Source organism: Eptatretus burgeri, chromosome 4 (assembly GCF_056783735.1).
Source record: "Eptatretus burgeri isolate ZD-2024b chromosome 4, Ebu_testis_v1, whole genome shotgun sequence".
Taxonomy (NCBI): Eukaryota; Metazoa; Chordata; class Myxini; order Myxiniformes; family Myxinidae; genus Eptatretus; species Eptatretus burgeri.
Genome location: NC_140964.1, coordinates 113,538,106 through 113,563,105, shown reverse-complemented (window position 1 = coordinate 113,563,105; position 25,000 = coordinate 113,538,106). Strand labels below are relative to the sequence as shown.

Here is a 25,000-nt window from a genome sequence, read left to right as displayed (position 1 = left end):
TTTTTTTACAGCCCAGAAACTTTTCTGTGACACTTAACTTCTTCCATACCAAGCAATTGTTAGGCCTTCCCATCGTTCACTGTTTATTCCATTTCTGCAAAATTAGTTACAAATATTTAATTCATTGTCACAGTTCACTCTTTTAATAGAGCAGAAAACTACACATCCTGTACTTTAAATGGTGGTGCTGAGGTGGTTAAATAAGTGAGTGTGTTATTTACTAATGTACAACCTCATTTTTGACCCCTTGTGCCAATCACACAATTACAACCCTGAGTTATTGTTCTTAAATGGAAAAAAAAGCTCTTGAAATATGCAGCCTGAAGATATCCACCTTTGGGATATCCATCTTTCTGAGTACAAGTTTCCAAACTTTGTGCAGGTATCTATATGGACTTTCGTGAGCTGCAGTTTAACCACAGAATGTGTAAATAGGTACTGGGAGTTCGAGGGAGCACATGCTATCTATCCTCTTGCCTGATAGACATGCACAAGAGTTACAGGAAGTCGATGATCATATCAGAAAGTTACCGTTTGAGATGTTTGGCTGTTGGTCAATGGCTGCTGTGGCCGTTGTAGTTTTACTTAGTCAGCTTGTCTGGAAATGGTGCAAATATGCCTCATGACTCTGCAGCCTTTGGGCAGTTAACTTTTCCTGACCCCTCTTAATCATGTTCCCTTTCCCATCATATCCAAGAGCTCTTTGGAGATTTGCCTTGTTGAAGCAAATAGCATATTTGGCCGTGGGACGTTGCTCAATATCCTGCCGTGTGGCAAGACGCCTTCTGCCAGAGATTCCACCTGAGGGAATATTGGTGAGTTGGACAGAGTGTGTGGTTGCCTCCAGAGTCGTGTCATAATGCCCGTGATTGATTCTCTCCTCAAACAAACCTCGTGTACCACACGCAGCAAAACCCGTACATTTTGTGAAGCCCCTTGGCCTTTAGAAAAACGGTGAGAGTGACTTTAGCCATTTGAGCTTGAAACGGCCTATTCCTGCAGTACCCTAAAAAGCTTTAGGGTGTACGAGGTTGTCGGTGGGGGAGGGAACGAGTGGGTGCTAGCCTGCTGTCTTTTACACCTGGCCAGGTGCAATGTGTGAAGGTGGTGTGACCACGAGGTGTTTAGGAATGGTGTGCTGATAGTTTGCCAGAGAACATTGGGGCTTGCTATGTTTTCTACCGATGTCAGAGGTCAAGTTAGTTTTTCATTTGAAGTACATTTTTAATTTATTGTTTTGCTTTAGATTTTAATTACTATAACTCCATATCTTGGCTTACTCTCCCCCAGTACTCGATTTTAAATGCTTTGGTTTTCCTCAAAAAACGAGCTTATTTTGAGGTTTGAGTAAAAGTTCTGAAATAATTCTCATTTTGAGGATTAGCATTTCATCAATCCGATGAGCTTACAGCTGAGCAAGTAAACGCACGAGGTAATCAACAATTTGAACCGGCAAACTTGTACATGAGTATAGCATGATCACTATCTAACACGTGTTCAGACTCAAGACCATGGTACATTTCATGATGCCAAGAAAGTTCCAAAAAAGAAGAGGTTTGCAAATTATTTGGGAATTCTTTAAGGGAGAGGTTTGTCATGTATTGAAGGTTTTTTTTTTTAATTTTTTGTATGCATTGTCGAGGCTCGTATGAGAGCTAGCACACAACGCACAACAAGGCGGGTATGAGACAGGAGGGGAGGGAGTGGGAAGGACAAAATCGTGAGGAACAGAGACATTAGGAGATCTGTGGAAGGGAGAGGGATGGGGCGGGGAACACGGGGTACACAAGATTGACATTACGGGGACTTTCAGGAAGGAAAGCAGGGAATTTGAAGAAGGTGGGTTTGGGGTGGATTAACGAGGGAAGAAAAGATCATGGTTTTGGATGGGGGAAGATAAGAGATGGTGGTGAACAGCTGTTTTGAAGGCCTGGAGGGAAGAATGGGAATGAATAGAGTGAGGGAGTTTATTCCAAAGGTGGGAAAAAAGAGGAATGAAAGAGTGAAGGTGAGCAGTGATTTGTAATTTTGGTAATTTTACCAGAAGGGGGTTGTTGGTGGACCTTGAGCATCCTGCGGAAATATGGGGTGGGGGGGGGACATATCTCAGACAGAGCGGGGGGGGCGAGAGCAGAGAGGAGACGGTAGAAGACAGAAAGACCACCGACCTTCCTGCGGTGAGAGAGTGAGAGGCCCAAAGACTGAGCCTCACCACAGGAGATACCAATAATCCTAAATGCCTTGGTTTCCACAGCGTGAAGTCGAGAAAGATGAGAGGCAGGAGCACCAGCTCAGAAGGGATAGCATTACTCCATCAGGCTGTGGACGAAAGCTTTGTAAGTGGTCAAGAGCTCAGGTGGGCCGAGAAAGGACTTTGCACGATGCAGGATTCCCAGTCGGCAACTGGCTTTGGAGCCCATGGTTGGAAATGTAGCTTTCCCAGGAAAGATCATGGCAGAGAGTGAGACCCAGAAGCTTGAATGAAAGGACTTCTTCCAATAGCTGAGGTCGTTCTCCAATAACAGCCAGAGAGAAGTCCACTTTGACAAGCACGTGGTCAGAAGAACCGACTGGAGCCGAGGAAGAAAACAGATATTTTCAGGGAAATTTGTCAAAATCAGATCCAGAAGAGATATAGTACCATTGGTTGAGACCTGGGTCGAGAAGTTGACCGATTGAGTCAGTCCTAATGAGTCGCAGAAAGCTTTTGCTAAAGTGCCATGGCAGGTGAGAGAGATACCCACACTCAGCCAACTGGCATGATGACAACTGAAGTCACCACATATGAGGAAGAGAGAGTTTGCTGGAGAAGATCGAAATTGGTCCATGTTTTCGGATAGTGAGGTGTAAATGGAGTCATCACTGTTTGGTGGACGGTGCAGTACACATATAAACATGAGGTGGGAGTGGAGGGAACCTGTAGCCAGAGGTATTCCTGGGGGTGTGAGGGAGTGAGAGCAGTGCATGGAGAGTGAGGAAAGGAGTCTGATGAAGAGAGCAACTCCTCCACCAGGACGAGGCTCCAGTCTGTCATTCCTGAGGAGAGAGTAACCAGCAAGAGATACTAGGGAGTCAGAGACGTCTTGAAGGAGGAACGTTTCTGTTCAGCAGATTATGTCTGGTTTGTCAGTGGAAACCTGACGATGGAGAGATCTGTCAGGTTTGAGCGAAGGCCCTGGATATTTGAGGTCCACACTGTGAATGAAGAGGGAGGGGTTGAGGCTTTGGGTGCAGGGGAGGGGGAGGGTAGGACGAGGGAGGAGGGGGGAGGTAAGGAGAGTAGTTGAAAGTGTGGGGGATTGCAGAAGAGCTTGGGGACGGGGCCGGATGATGAGGAGAAAAGGCTCTGTGGTGCTTGGTTGAGTTGCAGTGGGGAGTAATAAGAGGGGGCATAAGGCAGTTTCGGATTTGAAGAGGTGGAGTGATGGGTTGGAGGAGAGAGGGCATGGGAAGGAGGCAGCTTTGTGGACGTGAGGGGTGGCAACTTTGAGAATGGTGAGAGAGGGGGGTGAATGGTGGGAGAAGGGTGAGTGGGGATAGTTGAGGGAGAAAGGTGAGGGGGGAGTTCTTGAGAAAGGTAAGCAGGAAGCTTGGAGGGTAAGAGTGCGATGGTTGCTTTGAGAGGGAGGTGTGAGAGGGGTGAATTGGCACTGAAGTTGGAAAAAAAGGATGATTGATGGAAAGCAAACAAGGTTCATAAAGTTGGGGGCATAAAGGTCGAGGTAACGAGTGTGGAAAACAGTATTTTGCTGACAACAAGGTGTTTAATGAGCAACCACTGCTCAATATCATAAGGAGCTCATGAATGAGGTTGTAATTAAATAAAAGGGGAGATGCAACTTTCCGGTAAGATTATTCAAACCTCTCCATATCTTTCATATTTGATCCTGACGTCACATGAGTCCCTCTACCAGATACCTTGCCGATTCCTATGCCTAGTGACTGAATTCAGGTGTGATGGCTTCAGCCAGGAGTGCAGGAAGGGAAATGTAACTGAAAACCCATGCTGAGATTCCACAAAAGGCACCTTTTACACAGGACGTCAACTCAGTAGGGCCTGTTAGTGTTCGACCTGGAATGCAATAACCAGGCGCAGTGGGAGGGAAGACGAGGCCTGATCACGTCACCTCCCAGTGAGTGAAAATCACTAAATCACTTGTTCCACTTCACCATTTGATTGGTTGATCAAACTCACCACCCACAATCACAAGCTCCATTGTAGGAGAAAGTCAGAGGGAAGAGTCAATGAAGCTTTGTTGTTGTTGTGAAGAGCTGTTTGGTAACGACGACGAAGCGTGTATCTCATGAGACGTGATAGGGTACATAGTGCACACGTGGTGTTGTTGCACTGGACAAACCGCTACCTTAGTGAAACAAACAATCATGTTGGCTCGACTATCCTTCCTTCTCAATGTTTCACCCTCATGGACATTTTATCTGCATTTATCTAGCTCGCTATTTGTCCTGCTTATCAAACGTTGTTGTGAGGATAAGCAAATGATACCTCGGTAAACAGACTTGGAACACTTGTCTGACTCTCGAAATGAACACCAGATGAAACTTGGGCGTCATCGGGAGCTTTACTTGTGTCCAGTTGGCCTTCATCAAAAGCCTCATTGTTTTTGTTTCAGTTGTTGCGACCAGCTTTTGAGTTTCAAACATCATGGTGAGATACATTGAATAATTGTGTAATTCTGATGATTGTGGTATACGATTTGTAGTTTGACTGTTGGTGATGCAATGATGTGAAATGCCTATGTCGTATCAATCTTGGAACGTCTTCGGGTCGACAATCAATGATTACCTCCTCCACCGAAGGTGGTTGGAGGTTATGTTTTCACCCCTGTCTGTATGTCTCGCTGCCTGTTTGTTACTTGCAAAAATGGAAGATTTTTCCAGCATATTGGTTGGTCTTGTGTATTATTCTATCTGTCTGTCCATCTGTTTGTTTGCCAATTGCCTACAAATCACAATTTTAAACCGATCTTCATGAAACTTCACCAAATGGTGGTTTGTCATAAGGAAGAAGCCTATTGTTTTTGAGGTGAAAAGGTCAATATAGGCCAAAGGTCAACAACTTGGGTGAGATTTCTATAAATCCTCAATTTTCATCTGATTGATGAGAAATTTGAATAGGATTAGCATATCAGGTCACTGAATTCAACCACCAATTATTTTTAAGGTCAACATTGACCAAATGGAAAATTTAGGCCAGATTTCTAAAATTGTTAATTTTCAACCAATTGACATGAAATTTGAAGAGGAGTTGCATATTTGTTCATTGAATTCAACCAGCCAATCATTTTTGAGTTCAACATAGACCAAAAGGACAACATAGGCCAAAGGTCAACGACTTAGGTCGGCATTCTAAAATCCTCAATTTTCATCCGATTGACTTGAACTTTAAAGAGGATTTATATTTCAGGTCAATGAATTCAACCAGCCAATTATTTTGGAGGTCAACATCAACCAAAAGCTCATCATAGGCCAAAAGTGAATGACTTTTGTGAGAATTCTAAAATCCTCAATTTTCATCCCATTGACTTGAAATTTGAAAAGGACTTGCATATCAGGTCACTGAATTCAACGAACTGGTATTTTTGAGGTCAACATAGGCCAAAAGGTCAACCAACATCGGCCGAATTTCTAAAATTGTCAATTTTCATCTGATTGACTGAAATTTGAACAGGATTTACATATTTGGTCATTGAATTCAACCACCAATTATTTTTAAGATCAAATAAGTGATTTTTCCCCATTGAGAGATGGGGCCAAAAATGACATATAGCAAGGTATCTCAAAAAGTAGTGCATGGATTTGGATGAAACCTCATAGAGAGTTTGAGGATGTGACAGGGACGAAATGATTATATTTTGGTGAAAATCCGGATCCGGATCTGGATCCGAGGGCCAAAAAGGACATATAGCATGATATTTCACAAAGTTGTGGACAGATTTGGACGAAACCTGGTGGGAAGGTTGTACGTGTAACAAGGAACAATTGACTCGATTTTGTAGAAGATCTGAATGTTGATCCGATAATTTTTTAAGTGACTCTCCAACACTGAGTGATGGGGCTAAAACGATGTATAGCATGATATTTCAGAAAGTTGTGGACGGATTCGGACAAAACTTAGTGGATGAGTTGGTTAGGCGACAAGAACAAGCTGATTAAATTATAGTTCAGGTCCGAATCCAGAGTCGGCCTTTTAGTAGGATAGAAAACGGAAACTAATCATCCTGGCGGAGGTATGCACTCTACCAAGTGCTCTTGTCGTTTCGACGTGCACCAACAACTGGCACAACCACCGTGGTTTTATGACAACTTTGGTGGCAAAGCATGGACTACTTTTCTTGGGAGTGGTACAATAAATAATTTATTAAAAATAAGAAAATCCCTCTTGAAATATTTTCATAAAAGGATAAATTTCATAAATGTATATTGACTGAGAACGTTTAATTGGTGAGGGGGTACAATCTTGGATGGGTCACCACTCGGACACAGTATACTCGACTGCCTCACTTCCCAGCAAGCTGGTATTCATTTTTGCCAACGTCGGACGGATGACAAAGGCTGTTAACCTACCTGGTGATGTTTTGGCACGGGCTGACGGCTTGAACTCAGGACCTCAAGATATTATTATAAGCCAACAACCTCAACTGTTAAGCCACAACTATGCATGTATGTATTTGTAACCACTGACTCACTCACTGACGTACTCATTTAAATGTTTAGCACTTTCTTCATGGGCGAGAAAGCTGAAATTCAGTGTACTGATGAAGCACAAAGCCATGAATCCAGGGGAAAAAATCACAAAAGTGGGTGTGGGGAGGAGTGGGGGGGGGGGAGAGGATGCATGGGGTGGATAAGATGGAAGCAAACTCTCAGGAGGGAAACTGGAGATTTGGAAAGAGGAGGGATTGGGTTGGATGGTTAATGAGTGTAGAAAAGATCATGGTTTTGAATTGAGGATGAGATGAGATGGTTATGAACAGCTGTTTTGAAGACCTGGAGGGAAGAATGAGATTGAAGAGAATGTGGAAGTTGATTCCATGGGTGGGAAAAAAAGAGGAAGTCAAATGAGTGGAGGTGAGCAGTGATCCTGGATTTAGGTAGTTTCATCAGAAGTATATTAATGGCTGACCGTGTGTGCCATGCAGACAGGCCGTGTGTGCCATGCAGACAGGCCGTGTGTGCCCTGATGGCCAAGTGATAAGCCATTGACTCGGCTTCATCGTGAGAGATTCCGATAATTTTGAAGGCCTTGGTTTCCACAGCGTAAAGCTGAGAAAGGTGTGAGGCAGGGGAGCCAGTTTAGAGGGGAGAGCAGTACTCCATCAAGCTGCAGATGAAGGCTTTGTAGGTGGATAGGAGTTTAGGTGTGCCAAGGAATGACTTTGTACGACGGAGGATGCGCGGTCGGCAGAGCTGGCTTTGGGGGCCAACGTTGAAATGTGGTTTGCCCAAGGCTCACAAGAATATACAGTTTATCAAGGAAATTTTATTGCTCCCATCTGCATTTTGAGGTGTATAAGAAATTTATTTGAGCCGCTAGAAAATGATGCTTACAGTTTTCTCGATTTTCTTGTTTCAAGAAATCATTTTTGCTGAAGAGTTGCCTTCACGATGACTGCTGTTGCACCAAGCATCACAGTATATATCTACAACTACTTCATTAACGGCCCAAATGATTCCCAAATTATTGTGGGGTCAACCGGGAACGTTGGTGGCCTATTAGGCTTTCATGAACTGACTGGCCATGCCTGGCGTTCTATGGAAGGTGACAGGGATTTGTAATTTATAGCCAAGGTGCTGGCGATGACTTGCCCACGCTTCAACAATTACGACACTCTGGAATCTTCAACATCCCACCAACTCATTCCAGCAGACGGGATTCCCAGTTTAACATCCATCCAAGGAACAGCACACACATCTTGATGAATTGCCCTGCCTGTGAAACAACAGGGTGACAATGTATAGAGCTGGGCTGAGATTCTAACCCAGGCTAGACAGCCAAATTAACACCAGGTGGGTGGTTGACTCAGTCTGTTATCCTTCTGTGGTCGGAAAAATGAGTTCCAGCACCCGTCCAGGATTGTGTCCTGTCGTCAATGAAACTGCTTCGATAGCCTTATGCGCCTCACTGCACGAGGACCATTCGTATATACTGACATACTGTATAAGACCCGTCGGTTTGCCGACGGGAATTTACCACTCTTTGCTGTGATGGCTAATCTATGGGGCAATAACAAAAATAGGACCGTGCCTCCTGAATCTCACTTGGATCAGGAGCAACAGTCCCTCAAACCACCCGCACACCCCCTTTCTACCCAATTTTTTTTTAATGCCTTGAAAAATTTTTTGTTACATCACGGGTGATGAAGGTTGTGGTCAAGTTTCATTGAAATTGTGCGGTTTCGGAGAAAAGAGCAAATACCTTTTTTGGGGGGGGGGCTCAAATCCCCTGAAGAACCCCCTAGACCTTGATTTTTTTTATGCCATGACAAACTTTAGTACATCACGAGTGATGAAGGTTGTGGTGAAGTTTCATCAAAATCGTGTGTACAGTTTCAGAGAAGAAAGCGAATACCTATTTTGCAGTCTCAAACTCCCCCCCCAATCTCCGTGGACCCCTTTAATGAGTGTAGATTTTGATGCGGTCAGTACACCTTCGTTATCGGCATCAGACATGAAGCTTGTGGCGAGGTTCCATCAAAATCTTGTGTTTGGTTCAACTGATGATGACTGAAGTGTTTACGAACTGACTCACTCAGTCACTCACTCACTCACTCACTCACTCACTCACTCACTCACCTACGGACACTGCTCCATCGCATTAGCTCACTTGATTAAAGTCCAGGTGAGCTAAAAAAAAAGATTCCTCGTAGATCCTGCCCTCCTGTGCATGCTGGGATAACCATCATCGCAAGTTGGCGTTTTCAGTTTCGCCACATGTACCCATGATGAATCCACACACAAACCTTCCTTCCTTTTTGGTTTTTGCATCACAAACCTTCTTGGGAGTTCCCTGAATCCACCATCGTTGGGAAAATCCGTTCATGCCTCCTCAAGGTATCGCACGACAAACAAGACATAGACAGACAGACATGGCTACTTTTATAGCATAGACTTTTACATCTGCACATGAGAGGAATTTTTGAGGTCAGTACGTTCCTCCTTTCCCTCTGTGAAGCATCAGTCTGCCAACCAGAGGGGAAGAGGGGAATTCTGCCATTTTTGCTTATGTAATAAATAGATCCTTTTACAAGTCGAGTGACCTGTTTTGTGATGCTTTAAAAGGCGGTGTATAATCAGAAATACTGTTTGATGGGGCGATAAATGGAAATGTTGAAAGAAAAAAAACGTATTGAATATAGTGAACGTTTTTGGTTCACGAAAAAATATTTTCACAAAAAATATGTGACCATTATATTCGTTATTGTTGTGTGTGTGTGTGTGTGTGTGTGTGTGTGTGTGTGTGTGTGTGTGTGTGTGTGTGTGTGTGTGTCTGTCTGTCTGTCTGTCTGTCTGTCTGTCCCAAGCATAGCTCCGTGGGTTTTGATCCGATCCTGATGAAATTTTGGTGGGAGGTTTATATTATGATCTAGTTGTGTTTTCCTGAAAATGGGCGTGGTGCGCCCATACCCAAAAAACATGTGTTTTTAGGGGGTAGCCGATTTGCATTTTCTCCTTTGCATCAATTTGCATCTTCTCCTAGGGAGTTTGTCGAATCTGACAGGGGTTTCGGTATTTGGTTAGCCCAATGGCACCTGCATAGCCCCACAGAGCTCGATTTTTTTTTCATTTTCATCCCAATGTCAAGGTCACAAGGTCACGAACTTAGAAAATTGCGATTTTGACATAAAAAAATTTCTTCTCCGAGGGGGTTTGTCGAATCTGGCAGGGGTTTCGGTATTTGGTTCGCCCAATGGCACCTGCATAGCCCCACAGAGCTCGATTTTTAGGTCATCTTTACCGAGATGACCTAATAAAGTCGGACCAAATGTCCGTCCGTACGTCCGTCAACAATTTTTCTTTCCAATCTTGATGAAACTTAGTATGTGGGTAGAGGTCGATGAGTGTTGCACAACGATATAACTTTTGTTCGGGTTCAAGGTCAGGGACGAGGTCAGGTAAGTTATAAAAATCGCCATTTTCAAAACCTCTCTCGTCTGCCATTCTTCAAGATATTTTGCAACTGTTTATTGATTATGATCGTAAAAAATATTATCTTGTATCTAACCGGACAGATTTTTGAATTTACTTCCCGTTTGATCGTCACATGATCTGGAAGATGGCCAAAACCACCAATGCGATTCGCAAAGAAGGAAGGAAGGAGAAATGAAATATAAATATAAAACACATTTTTAGCCTTTTATATTTTACATTTTCTGCCGAAGGTGCAAAAGTTTCAAAACCCGAAATGTAAACGTCGGCATTTATTTTCAAAATATAATTTCGTGCGCGCGCCAAAATACCGAGTCATCTTTAACCAAACGGCGTAGTAGAACTGCGCAGTAGTCCGGTCATGGCGTCTGAACAGTGGCCAGCGTTCTTCAGATTGACTGTGGTTTCTGGGGCGAAGGTGATTGTTAAGAAGTATGTCGGCGGTATAAATTCGAGTGACTGTATTGGTGATTTAATCACGCAACATCTTGACAACGAATATTCTGGCCGAACGATTGCATCAATTCAGTGCATCAGCAGGGATGATTCGCAGGCTCCTCTTGATCGTGCCGATATCTAACATAATCACCGGCGGACAAATTATGCTACATGCTTCGGTCTTTCTGATTAATATATCAATGAGTACATTCCATAATTAATGAAATAATAATTAATGAATCTGGCATACAAAATGTTTTTTTCATACCTGACATGTTACTTTGTGTAGTGTCACGAAACTTCTGTGGAATTAATAATTCATGAATTTGCTCGCTCTAACGATTTTTCGAACCTCAATATCTCTATAAATACTTGACCAATTTTCATTCTGAAAGTTGCATTATAATCAGTGAAGAATAATGTACAGGATTATCATAATCTCCGAGAGCTAAGCCTATTTTTTAGTTTTTTTTTCTCCAACCGGAAGTGAAATATCCCCAGAGAGTGGACGGACCGGAAAACCACGTATTGCACTTACTGGTGATTCTGATGTGTTAATCCGGGTACTAAATGAACAATACATATTTATTAATTATGTCATTAGTAGTAGTATCCTCGTGTATCTCTGTGAACTATTTCAATCTAAACGGTTAGTTTGGACTGTTTCATGGTTACCTGAACTGAACATTGAGAACTTGTGGTGTTATAGAGATGACCGTCACCCGCACACGGGGGTAATTTTTCATTTTCGTCCTAAGGTCAAGGCCACAAGTTCACGAAGTTAGAAAATTGCGAATTGTGTTTTTAGGGGGTAGCCAATTTCAATTTGCATCTTCTCCTAGGGGGTTTGTCGAATCTGGCAGGGGTTTTCGGTATTTGGTTCGCCAAATGGCACCTGCATAGCCCCACGGAGCTCGATTTTTCATTTTCGTCCCAAGGTCAAGGTCACAAAGTCATGAACTTAGAAAATTTTGAAATTTTGACATAAAAATCAGGTGACGGCTCAAACTTTGAGAGCTAGGATGACAATATTTTTAATGCATAATCTTGAGGTCATTCCCCACCTAAAGTCTTGAAACCATTTTTCTCTATCTCGAACTCCTTGCCTGTGACGCCCCCTTCAAGTTTGTTTTCATGCTGATTTCATCAAAGTATGAATAATCCGAGGAGTGTGAAATGCCATATGACCTATATGACGTTTTACTGTTCCTGGAATGTTCTAGAGAAAGTTTTGCACCAAAGGTCATAATCCTTGACCTTTCACCTTTAAAGTTCACAAAGGTCAAATTTCCAAAGTTGTGGGAATCGAACCGGGTTTTCGACCTTCTTCGACGAACTAACTCCAATAAGCTATAGCACATATCCTGTTTCCTTATTTTAATGTCCAAAACATTGTTTTGTGACCTTTAAAGGTTATGCAAAGGTCAAATTTTGAAAGGTGTTGAACGAAACCGGGTTTTTGACATTTTGCAGCTAATAACCTGCCACTCGTACCACATCATGTTGATCATTTTATAACTTGGTCAAACATTATCACATTGTCTCATCCTTGACTTCTGAAATGATCTACGTCGTCAAATACCGCTCGTGAACCATCGTCGTCTTCAGACTTGTCTGAATAAAATTTGATCGAAGAAATGAGCTTGAATGAGACACACCAAATTATTATAAGTGAAGAAGAAGGAAGAGTTTTTATTTTCAATGTAAATTGAAACCGACTCGCATGTCCCCTCACCTTGCTCAACTGTTTGCAGACCATTGCTTGCTTCGTGGTATTCACTATAGGACAATTGTTGATGGATTGAACTCGGAAGAAGGGAAGAGCGAGGAAGGGGGGGGGGGAGCAACGCCTCACAAAACGTTGCTATACACTCTGGGAGGGGGGCAAGGAGAATGGGGGAGAGAGGAGGGGGTAAGGTGTGGAGGGTTTGGGAGGAGGCAAGCATGAGGGGAGGGGTTCTCGACTTGGATTAGGTAGGGGGGGAGGAGGGTAGTACAGGTTTGAATGAAATGGGGTACGTTAAAACAGCACATTAATGCAGCACGCGGAGACCATGGGGAGATGTCCATGGGGTTGGAGAAGGGAGGGGGTAAGCGTGAGGGGAGATGGAGGTAGGCAGCATGATGGGAAGGGAAGGCACTGTGAAGGAAAGGGGATGGAAGGCAGTGTGAGGGGAAGGGAAGGTGGCGTATGGGATGGGGAAGGGAAGGACGATGAAACGTGCCCAAACAGCAGCATTTTCTTTTTAACTGCCGGGTTCGAATAATACCAGGCGGGAACATTTAAAACCCATGCTATCTACCTGGCAAAGGCCTGCCTGCATGCATGCATGCATGCTTGCACATGCAGCGACCTTTGCACCCCTCCTGGTGGCTCACTCCAAATCTGATTTGTACATGCTACCCTATGGGGGAAAGTTTTAAATTCAACATCATGAAACTGTCAGTCCTTAACAGTCTCCTTAACAGAGGGGGAGGGGTGGGGGGAAAGAGAGAGAGAGAGAGAGACAGAGAGACAGAGACAGAGAGAGAGAGAGAGAGAGAGAGAGAGAGAGAGAGAGAGAGAGAGAGAGAGAGAGAGAATGAATGAGAGAGAATGAGAGAGAGAATGAGTTGGTTTAATGGTTAGGGTGGTGGGCTTGGGATCCAAAGTTCAAATCCCGCTTGGTTGTTGAATTAATACCAGGTGGGGTTGACTCAGCCTGTCATCCTTACGAGGTCGGCAAAATGAGTAACAGCTTGCTGGGATGATTGAGCCATTCGAGTGTCTGAGTGGTGACCTGTCCAGGATTGTGCTCAATAGCCCAGGAGACTGCCTTGGCAGCACCAACATTCTGTATGGAGTATGGTCCTTATGGATGTGTATATATATATATATATATATATATATATATATATATATATATATATATATATATATATATATATATATATATATATATATACATATAGTTGTATTTTCTGTCTGTCCATCGATAGAATTAGCCCCACCGGTAGTAACCTCATCATATTGCATACCGTTGCAATCCTCTTGGAAAATGGAAATGCAAGAAAACATTTTCAAACCTACATGGCAGGGGGTTCAGAGTTGGGGGGAAGACAACAATTCTCTCTGTGTAAATGTGTATCGTGTAGCACCACCCGGTGGTAGGCAGTATTACAAATCATCTTTTCCACATCACTGAGCTCAATTCTGGCACCCACTAACCAGACTCGAAATGTTGTCTATCCAGAGGCACTGCAGTAGTCATTGTGTAGTTTTGTCTGTTTCGTATTATTGCCTGTTTTTATGTTATTTTATTTTAAATATTATATATATTGTATTAATCATCACATTATCATTGTAGTATTGCCTGATAAATTATATTTAATTAATCAATTGGAATTGCACATCGTACCTAGCTCTCTTTTTCTTAACTCTTAAATTTCTCAGCTGGTATACAATGCACACAGACATACATAACACATATATGAGTGAAAATGTGAAAGTTCAAAGGTAGGACAGTTTCCTCAAAGTGTTCTATGATAGAAGCCATGCAGTTCGGACATGGTGATGATATGAGAAGTGATTTAAAGCAGAATCGCGTTGTTTGAAATCCTGATAGGTATTGTCTGCTTGTCATCTTTTTCACCACTCGTGGACAATGACTTGGGCTTGCAGAAAAGTATTTCAAACAAAAGTTCGAAAATTCATTGAAAACGAGGCCATGATGATGGTGTGCTTGATGGAGAATACATACCTTTAATGAGATGTATTGCCTGTTGCGGAGCTTTGATGTACAACAGCCCTTCATGGTATTCTCTCAGACTACCAATAATTGTCACTTTCAGAAACCACCTAAAGTTCTTTTTGTGGGCTGTTGAACAGCTACAAAACCCGTTATTTCTTACCCCCTTTTCCACCTCTGACACCCCTCCCTCCATTACTTTGAGATAATCCCTTTAAGGAAAGCCTCCAGCCTCCTCCTTCATATCACCAACCACATGTAGCCCTCCTCCTGTTCGTCTCACGCCTGAGCCCTCCCAAATGTCTCTGATCCGATGGAGTCATCCGACGCACCTCCCACGTAGCCTTCTGGCCTCAAAAGTCCCCACTCGTACATGTGTGGATTGCCTTGATGTCCCTGGCTCTCTGGGGCTCTCTCGGTGTCTGCTCTCGGCTTTCTTTCTCTTCCCTGTTTCGGCCAAATGGCTGGATATTTCATCTCTGTGTCTCCTCACTCATCACTCTGTTGGACCTTTTCGAAAGGTGAGATTCTGCAGCGACAAAAACATCTAATGCTGTTGCATGAGTCATTTTTCCAGACTTGTACAATCCTTTTTTTGCAGGGAAATGTGAAGGAAGTTTTAAATTTCCGAGCGCGATATTTTGTCTCCCAACTTATTTTGATAGTGTTCTGGGAATGTTCACGTGACCTGTGCGACCGAAGCAAGGCTCGGTCGTGTTTATGTGATTGGTCTCTGGAAATGATGTTCAACTGCATTAATTCCGTTGGTTTACAAGAATGGTCTCTGTATGGTTTTGCTTTGTTGTTCCCCCATCATAATTTACTCTGGATTTTACTGTGAGACCTATCTCACGTCATTTTTTGTCTCTGCTTATAAATCTCTGCTTGTCAGGGAAACTGAATCTCAAGAGCTAATTGCCCCTGTCAATAAGTATGTGTATTTGGCACACCCTCTCAGAGAAAACAGCAAAGTTTATACCTGTTTGCTGAGTAAATTTGCTCATCTCTGCCTGTTCAATTTGGAGTGGTTTACAATGCTTGTGGGTTTCTCTTATCTCTACGACTGCTTGTGCTGGCCTTTCACCTAGCACGTGCCCTGTCGGAAAGGTTCGACCCGAGCTCGGGGCGGGCATGCTTTGCGTCTGGCTGTGGCAAGACCCGCTCCAAGGATGTTAAGGGCGTCTGTGTGCCGAGGCAGGCAGACGGCTCGGCTTCCAGTTCCCGTACGTACTTGTGCTGGATTTCCAGGAATTGATGCCTGAGCACATGGCAGGCCCCTGAGCTCGAGATCGATTTTGGCACCGTTATCGCTCCTCCTTCAAGTGATCGTAGTTTTCATGCCACCGCATTAGTCGCAGCAATTGTGTCAGCCATGTGCAGCAAAAGGGGGTTCTGTACACTTAAAAAACAAAACAAAAAAAAACAGGGAAAGTTTCTAGATAGCTTGCATTACCGGTTGAGAGGAAACCACAAAGAGTTTCCCCATCGAGGGAGCACCCAGAATGTATTTCACCCTCTCACATGATTGGTGCAATCATGACAAGGGGTTGGGGAATATGGTTTCAACATTTATCAGAAAAATATCCGAAATAATTAATAAGGTTTTGCGTTTGAGGACAATGTAATACGGACGAACATAGATGGTTAAGAGGCAGCGTACTCGCCGTTGAGTTGTTTCGGCTGGGTTCGATCTCCAACTAAACGTTCTCTGATTACAAGATGTCGCCTATTTTGATCATCAGACTCCATCCTTTCAGAGGAGAGTTTAAACCGGCTGTCCCATCCGCTAGCACCTGCTTGTGAATGTTGAAGATCCCACTGTGTCCATAGATAAGAGTGTGCCTTTGGGTGCTATTATCCACTCAGAGAGGAGATGTGTACCACCAGGAATGCCATAATATTTAAATATCGACGTAGGGCTCCATTGATCTAGCAGCTCAATGGATGTGCAAGACAAGCGGAAACAGCAAGTGGATATTAAAGCGCACCGATCCTTTGGAAGGGACATTAAGGCAACCGTCCTTTACAAGTGTATTTAGTCAATATTAAACATTCACACATTTTTTTTTGGTACAGTATGCCTTGGGTTCATGTACTTCCTTTATTAGGACTCTTCCTTCTTGTATTACTTTAGAGGGAATACCTTGGATGTTAAAGTAGGTCACATCAGATGAAAACATTCAGATTTTGAGTCACATTATGCCTCAAAGCTATCAGTTAAAGAATGCACGTCGTCACCTGTCCGTCCTTTTCAATCCCGCTATGTACCTATATCCAGCTGTCTGCAACCGCGCCATGGTGGGAGTGGCTGCTCCAGATTCTGACACCGATGAGGAGGAAGGAGGCAGGTTACTTATTGCTGAAGACGACCTTTCTGGTGGAGATCTGCCCGATGTCTGCACTTCGCCAACACAGAACCATCCTGCCATGCCTTCAGACAACCACAGTGACACATGCCAATCTCCTCGTGGTGAGGGTAACATCTCGCGTACCTGGCAGTGGTAGCCTTTTTGGTGCTGAGACGAATAACCTGTGTACCTTTGGTCTTTTGTGGTCCTCCCAGGTCGCACATCCTGATTGTAGCCATTCTCTTTCTTGTGTCATGAACCATTGGTTGAAATATCTGAGTTGCCTGCAAAAGGCCAGTCAGGCATTTATGGAATTTACTATTAATCTTGGGAACACTGAAGGCCGTCTAAGTACGCTGGTCTGTTTCACAATGTGTTGGACCCGCAGTATGGGTGTTTAACCACAGATTTAGCGTTTTCCCTCAGCCTTGACCAATGAATATGGATATAAAACGGTAGTCTTGTTAAAATAAACTGTACTATCATGCTGCTAACATGTTTGTGCTGTCATACTGGAGTTGAGTAGTTTATAGTTGGGATAAACGTGGATATAATGATCGTGGAAAAGTTTTTCTTTTTCAGACTTCTTTCCTCATGGACTTTAAAAAAAAAGGATCTGTTTGCTGGACCAAGATCTGTTCGGTTCAAGAATCCCCAGAATATTAGTCTGACAATCGCTTGTCCAAACACAACAAGGCCTTTGACCCTGATGTTGCTACAGTGTGTGGTAGCCAAGTCTAGAATCCAGCCTGAAATACAGTGACTAAAAGCAAGCACATCTCAGCTGTCACTGGCAGACAATAATGCTACAAGCATTCGTCTTACTGCAAATATGGACATAGATTGTGGACCATTAATCCAGGATTCTTGTTGTTTGTTTTTTTTAAACCGCAGACCGGAGCACCAATGAGGACCAGTCCGAACCCGGAGTTAGTTCAGGCAGTCCCATGCAGCCAGCCGGAGAGCCGTGCCATCTGGGTGGTGGTGGTGCCGAAACGATGGAACGATATCGGAGTCAAGGAGAATGTTGTAGGGCCATGGAACTCCTGGCCTGCCCGTACTGTCAGCGTGGATACAAACGGCCAGCTTCTCTCCGGGAGCACATTCGCTATCGTCATGGTGCTGTTGATGATAACGGAGAGCACCTACCACGTGGCAAGGTAAGAATGAGATTGTGGGTCATACTTTTCGGAAGTATCCTGTACTGTTTGAGTAACAGTATGGAATGAAGTCATCAGGCCACAATCAAATGCAAAATGTTCTGCTATTGGCCATTATATTATGTACATATAGTATCGTGACAGCATACATCCAGTGAACACAACCTTGTGTCTATTGTTACATGATTTCAAGGGTTACCAATTTATTTCAGACACAAATTCTTCTTATTCTTCTTCAGCAGCCACAATTATTTCCACTTTCTTGTGAGGTTGGCCAGAGGAAGATTTTGGCCAAAGTCCTCCATGAACCGACTGGCCAACCTGACATTCAGCTAAGTTTGGGCAGGAATTCGGAATTTGTTCAGGGTGCTGGTGATAGCTCGCCTACTCTTCGTGAAGGATACCGTGGGATCCTTAACTTCCAGCAAATAATGCCGGCAGACGGGACGCCCAGTTTACCACCCATCCGAGGACCGGCACACGTATTGATGAATCACTCTGCCTTGTGAAACACCGAGATGATAGTTTATCACCGGGTCAGCATTCGGACCTAGGCTAGATAGCTTCGAGGTGAGTGTGCTTACCTCTAGGTCTAGGCCATCCTGCCTTCATCATGTGGCATTACACTGGTCTGCGTCATTTCAGAGGTCTTGGTTTTCTCAACGGCTTCTACATGTTTTTTGCATGCTGAATTTAGAAATGTATCTCATTTCGCTCAATCAGGTCAAGTTTTTATGCTATCTCAATTTTAAGGGAAAAGATAATCAAAATTTTTGTTTTTTTAATTATCCTTTTTAAAATTCAAAATCAGACTTACATTGACAGAAAATGTACAAACTATATATAAAATGACGCACAAGTACCGTTAATGTGAAATTCAACATTAAAAAGACGAAGGAAAACAGCGACTGCTGGAGCGACTGAAGTTGGGTGTTGCCAGAAACAACGATTTATTTATATTTTTCTGAAATTGAAATGAAAGTAATTGAGAAGGCACTTTCTTCCACATTAAGTGTACTTGTGCGTCATTTTATATATAGTTTGTACATTTTCTGTCAATGTAAGTCTGATTTTGAATAAAAAAAATGTTAATTCACAAAACAAAAATTTTGATTATTTTTTTTCCCTTAAAATTGCGATAGCATAAAAACTTGACCAGATTGAGCGAAATTAGATACATTTCTGAATTCAGCATGCAAAAAACATATCAGAACTGTTGAGAAAACCTAGACCTCTGAAAAAAATATTTCAAATGCAGCCCAGTGTTATCTGACCATCCCCTACCCCCATCTCTTCCCATCTCCACTTCTTATAAATGACAAATGCACTGTAACTTTCTTACATTGACATAATATAAGGAAATTTTATAAGTAACCTGCGTGATAATTAAGTTTGTTGTAACAAACGCCAATTTTCCTTTTTGCACAGAGTTATAAGAGTACACCAGACTTTTGGTGGACAATCCCACTTTAACTAAATGATTTAACCTGGTTATAATGTAAAGTGAAATGTAGAATTACCTTGATTGAAAAAAAATGAAAAATCAAAATATGCTGTGCCATTGTCGAGAAATTAAGTAAAACACTGTTATGACCATGTCTTGAACCATTCCATGGCAAAACACAAACCATCATGCTTGAGGACACTGCAGAGGTGTACACTTAACCTCCGGGCTGTCTGGTCTGCGTTTGATTCTCATTCAGACGACAAACTGCTGCATCATTGCTTCATAGATAGGACAATGATTGCATCACAAAGTGTGCTGTCCCTCGGATGGACTTTAAAGTGGGGCACCTTCAACGAATTCCTAATTCCTACCTAAACTGTCGGTAGCAAGTGCAGTGACACCAGGTTACACTGCTTACTATATCAGAGTGTGATTGTACTGTGGGCAGCAACTCTGATCCTATAAAACAGCTTTACGCTCCTAGATGGTGACCTGTCATCCATACGTGAATGGCCTTCTTCGGCATTTGAGAGAATTATGGCCAAACAGAACTGCAGGTCAAACAGTGTGGGCCTATTGAAGAGTTTTTCAGCACCAGGGGACGTGGCTTGAGATTGAAGAAGAAGAGAGCTCGGAAGACAAGTAAAAGTCCACAGAATCACAAAATCGTGTTTGGTTTAATGAATAGATATGGCTTCACTTAACATTTAATCCTTGTTCTTTTCTTGAATAAATATCTTGAAAGGAAGATTTTAATATTATTTGGCTCTGCCCTTTCCATGACATCATCTCGACCTCAGGTTAATACATCTACAGTCTGACAGCACCTTCTACCGAGAAGGTTGTCGTACCTAGAAGGTCGTCGGACGTAGAATCTATGTCATGACTTTGACTGTTGTCGTAATCTGAGGATTCTTGATCAGAGAATTAATCGTCAACTTCACTTTCTGATGAGTCTGAAGCGAGTTGTGCATCCTGGGGGCTTGGAGGTGCCCTATATTATCTTTATATTTATTTATTTATATATTTTTGGAGGTGGGGGGGGAGTGGTGGATGGGTGGCCTGGTATAAAACATTGTGACAATGGCCAGTCCAAAAGCATATCAGTTCGCCCACCGACATCATTAACACAGCCTGCCAGGATGGCATCTGTTCTGTTCTTTTGAAAGCTTATAATTGCCCCCAAATTTAATGTTACATGTAATATGTTTGTTAAGGTAAGGGGTGACGTTGTTAAGATATATTTTCTTCTTTTTTTGTGCTACGTAAAGTAATTTGAAAAGAGATGGGCAGAAGAAATGCATTAATTTCTGCTATAAAAAACCAAACATACACATGCATACAAACAGTATTGATGCTGACTGAATCCATTGGGTCGACATAACGGGGTCCCAAAACTGGCAACGGTTTCTTTTTTTTTTACCTTGATGTAATTTTTCTTTTTCAGGGTCTTAGGTTAATGGAAGAGCTGTCACACACAAATCACATTGCACATATAGACAGATACTCCAGACAACATAGGATTATTAACATGACACAAGTACAGCCGCTGACCTTGGGTGAAGTACTATAACTTCCCAGAGCACCCTGGGTGCTGGTAACGTAATCTTGTGGCGTCATTTTTCTGCCAACGCTTAGCAGGGTTTTTAAGGAGAAATCTGTATTGGATGCCAACCCATGGGGCTTATCCGTGCTCTATCCTCTAAATGCTGAGCGTCAAGCGAGGAAGCAGCACGTACCATTTTTAAGGTCTTTGGTATGACTCAGCCAGGGTCAACAATCGAACTGCCAACCTTTTCTTTGCAAGTTTGTAAGCAGTGATTACTAGTACCATCGTGGCATAGGTCACATCCTATATTTGAAGTTTATTGTGGTCATTTATTTATTAAGTAGGATTGTTGAAAAGAAACACTTAAACAAATACTTTTGATTCGATCTCCACCCCCCCACCCCCTCCCCGGGAGAGGGGACGGTCTGTGCTTCAAATAGAAAGATTACTGCTGCAATAAACTACCGGATAGTGACCATTAAAATACAAGTACTGAGTCTCATGGAAGCAGAGCAATAGGGGGGCAATGAATCAACAGACAAAGTAGGGCTCATGGAAATCAGTGGGACAACAACAAACAGATGTATCACAGCACAAGGAGATGAATTACAAACGGGATGGTCCAATGTTTCAGAAACTGCTATGCAACCAACCTGTCTATGGTGTGAAGGAGGCTGGCTCTCAGATGCAGCTTCCTGACGTGAAATTTCAATGACGTGTAAGGCCTTACATTCCAGGACCTCAAGGGGAGCAAGATGTGAAGCAGCAGCACCAGTCTGCAGTTGGGAGCCATATTCCACCACACTCCAGATGAAAGCTTTGTACACCATCGCTGAGCACAAGGAAGGATTTCGACCTGCGGAGAAATCTGAAGTGGTGGTTTGTTTTGGAGGCCATCTTGTAGATATGATGAATCCTGGACAGGTTATAGCTGATAGTCATGATGCCCAGAAGCTCCAGAGACTGGACTTCTTTCATCGGCGGACCACAGAAATAAATAGTTGGATTTGCCTGGTGGTCTTTATGGAGAGTCACAGAATATGGGTATTTATTGCCCTAAAAAAAAAACCACATAAACATTGCCATTGAACATCGATGGCATCGTCATCCACAAACATATTTAAGGGACATTTCAATATAACTTTCAAAATATTTCATTCACATACAAGGAATGCATGAGATGTTTGCAGGTTTAGGTTGTGGTCCTTTTAGTTATCGTGAGTGTGGCTGCTTAACCAGATGCGAGTTCGGCACGTGGAAGGTCGCAAGTTTGCCTGTTCAGCCTGTGACAAAGCCTTCAAGTACAAGCACCACCTGAAGGAACATTTCCGCATCCACAGTGGTAAGTGTGAAGAGTACCCTTTCGGGTAGTTTCAACTTTATATGCTTAAACCACCGTTATCTACTTATCAACCTTCTGGGCACTAGTTTTAGGTCTTTTGAGGCAATGTTTGGGTGCCTTGTTCAGCAATACTCTTTGAAGCTGGGATCCCATGTAGTGAGTTGATTTGTCCATTGTCTACCGTCTTTTAATTTGTATAAGTGTCCACTGATATCTCGTGTCTTTATCGTGCATTCAATATATGTAGAAGCTGTTCTCTGAGTCAGTGCATACTGAGACTGTCGAACTCCATAACGTACTTTCAGGACAGGTACAGCACCGTTAGTGAAGAGCTGCACAGACCAGCATCTGTGCAAAGATAAGGATGCATGGTTTGAGGAGTTTGGCGCCAGTCAGTCCATGCCTGGTGAGGGTCAGAGTGACCGCCATGAGAGCTGGCAGGCTTGGCATGTGGGGGTCAGGAAAGGGTCACCACCAGAATGGGTGGATAGGGAATCGAGCAGCACTGCCATGAGTGGATTTTGTTGGATGGAAGGGGGAGTTGGATACTTTTGTAACATAAGGCTATCTGTAAATCGCCACTGGGGCAAACATGTACATCCTGGAGTTTGCTTCTGTCGGCAGATATGAGCTGAAGAGGCTCTGGATTGGCTCATGGGGGATTCTGGCTTTTTGCTTTTCAAATGTTTAATGACACCTTACAATGTTGTAATACCCCCCCCGCCCCCCCCACACCCGTATCCCCCTCCACCAGCCACTTCTCCAAACCTCTCCCTTCCCTCATTCTTTTATAAATTAGGTCTTTGCTTGCTTGTGGGAAAACAATTGCTGTATTGCTGTTTATAACTTTGGAATGTTCAAATAATCTAACGTTAGGCCTATGTGTATCACACAGGTGAAAAACCTTATGAGTGCTCCCACTGTGGCCGGCGCTTCTCACATTCTGGCTCCTACAGTTCCCACCTGAGCAGCCGGAAGTGCCTGCTTACAGGCCTACGTGCCAATGGACACTTTGCGAGCCCGTCCCCAGGAACACGCTCATCGCCAGAGAGTGGTCCACACTGGCCATCCTCATCCTCCCCACCTGCTCAGGTGCCAGATTCAAGTGCAGAGCCTTGGAATGTTTCACCGTGTCACAGGCACTCAAGTCCATGCACATACGTCCAATCACCTTCTTCTTCAACATTACCTATGTGTCCTAAGGCTGAACCAATGAACGATTGTCCATGCAGTGGTGTGAGCAGTAAAACAGAGCAAATGAAGGAGGGCCTTACAAATTGTGTGTATCTGTCAGCTGAAAGCCACATGCACACTGATAATGTGCAGATCGGAGGTAGTGCACTGGCAGAATGTGTGAACCATGAGAGTCCCGAGATCAGGGAAGGCGATGGCATACCGTTAAGAGGTTCACTCTCATGCCAGCACTGTGGGGAGGGGTTTCCTGGTGCCATTCCTCTCCACCAACATGAGCGCTACCTTTGTCCAATGAGTCGGGACGTGCAGGCTGCACTGCAACCAGTGTCACCACGTTGTGCTTTGCCACTGGCTCCTGAGCCAGCTTTGCATCCTGAGGAGTTGTTATGGCACTGGCTCGAAAAGGTGGTGGCATCTAGGGGTGGGCACCTACGTCACAAAACCCTGACAACCGCATCCACAGCTGTTGTGGCGACATGTACAGATCGGGATGCACAGGCTCTTGCCGGAGCCTTGATAAAGGTTAAGCAACCTCAGAGTGAGCCTTTAGACCTGTCTCTACCTAAACTGAGCTGCGTTCGTCTACATGGCACCGTGGGGAGCAGGGATGATTACCATGAAGAAGATGAAGAAGATCATGAAGTCTTGGATGGCAGTAGGCGAAAAAGGGAGGCCTGCTCACCGCTGTCCATCACTGCCTTTCAGGAGGAGCCACTAAACCTCAGTCAAGTTCGACCTACTTCACCACCCACACACTTTTCCTCAGACCATCCGGGTTTAAACGGAACCATGAAGGTGTGATGCTCAGTCAAATCAATATTTTTAAAATTGAAACCCTTGAGAGCTTTTCTCCACTGATTTTTAAAATTTTTTTTATTTTACCATGAATATTATTCATAATAGATTTAATTTCTCAATGAAACAATCTCATTTCCATACATTCACACTGATTAAAGTGACAACTATTCTATGAATATGTATGTGTATATGTATGAATATGTATGTGTATATGTATGAATATATATATATATATATATATATATATATATATATATATATATATATATATATATATATATATATATATATATATATATATATATATATGAAAGCCTGGTGTTGGCTCAGTGGTTAGGGTGGCAGCTTGGGATCCAAGGGTCCTGAGTTTGAGACCTGTTTTTCCACTGAATTAACACCAGGAGGTTGACTCAGCCTGTCATCATTCCGAGGTCGGCAAAATGAGTACCAGCTTGCTGGGGATGATCGAGTCATTCGAGTATCTTGCGTCGGAGTGGCGACCCATCCAAGATTGTGCCCAATAGCCAAGGAAACTGCTTCGGCAGCACTGATGCTCTGTACAGAGTGTGGTTCCGATGGATGGATGGATATACATGTAGATATTTCATTTCTACGTGGATGGCCTCGCCACCTAGTTTCCTCCACATATACAGTGGGGAGAACAAGTATTTGATGCACTGCCGATTTTGCAGGTTTTCCCACTTACAAAGCATGTAGAGGTCTGTAATTTTTTATCATCGGTGCACTTCAACTGTGAAAGACGGAATCTAAAACAAAAATCCTGAAAATCACATTGTATGATTTTTAAAAAATTGATTTGCATTTTATT

General features: G+C 43.3%; 1 protein-coding gene across 10 annotated transcripts in view; it reads left to right on the top strand.

Annotated features, from left to right (window-relative positions):
* LOC147028914 (zinc finger E-box-binding homeobox protein zag-1-like) overlaps window positions 1–25,000 on the top strand; it is a 131,731-nt gene that overhangs the window by 90,653 nt on the left and 16,078 nt on the right. For 4 of the 10 annotated variants that reach the window (XM_085879765.1, XM_085879764.1, XM_085879767.1 and 1 more), the window contains 4 exons: window positions 16,612–16,803; window positions 17,576–17,841; window positions 22,077–22,179; window positions 23,075–24,168. In XM_085879765.1, the coding sequence (XP_085735891.1) occupies window positions 16,612–16,803; window positions 17,576–17,841; window positions 22,077–22,179; window positions 23,075–24,168 (1,655 nt within the window). Of the gene's footprint in view, window positions 1–664; window positions 816–14,367; window positions 14,855–15,421; window positions 15,557–16,611; window positions 16,804–17,575; window positions 17,842–22,076; window positions 22,180–23,074; window positions 24,169–25,000 lie in introns of those variants that run through there. The other 6 variants (XM_085879762.1, XM_085879763.1, XM_085879770.1 and 3 more) reach the window with 6 other exon arrangements.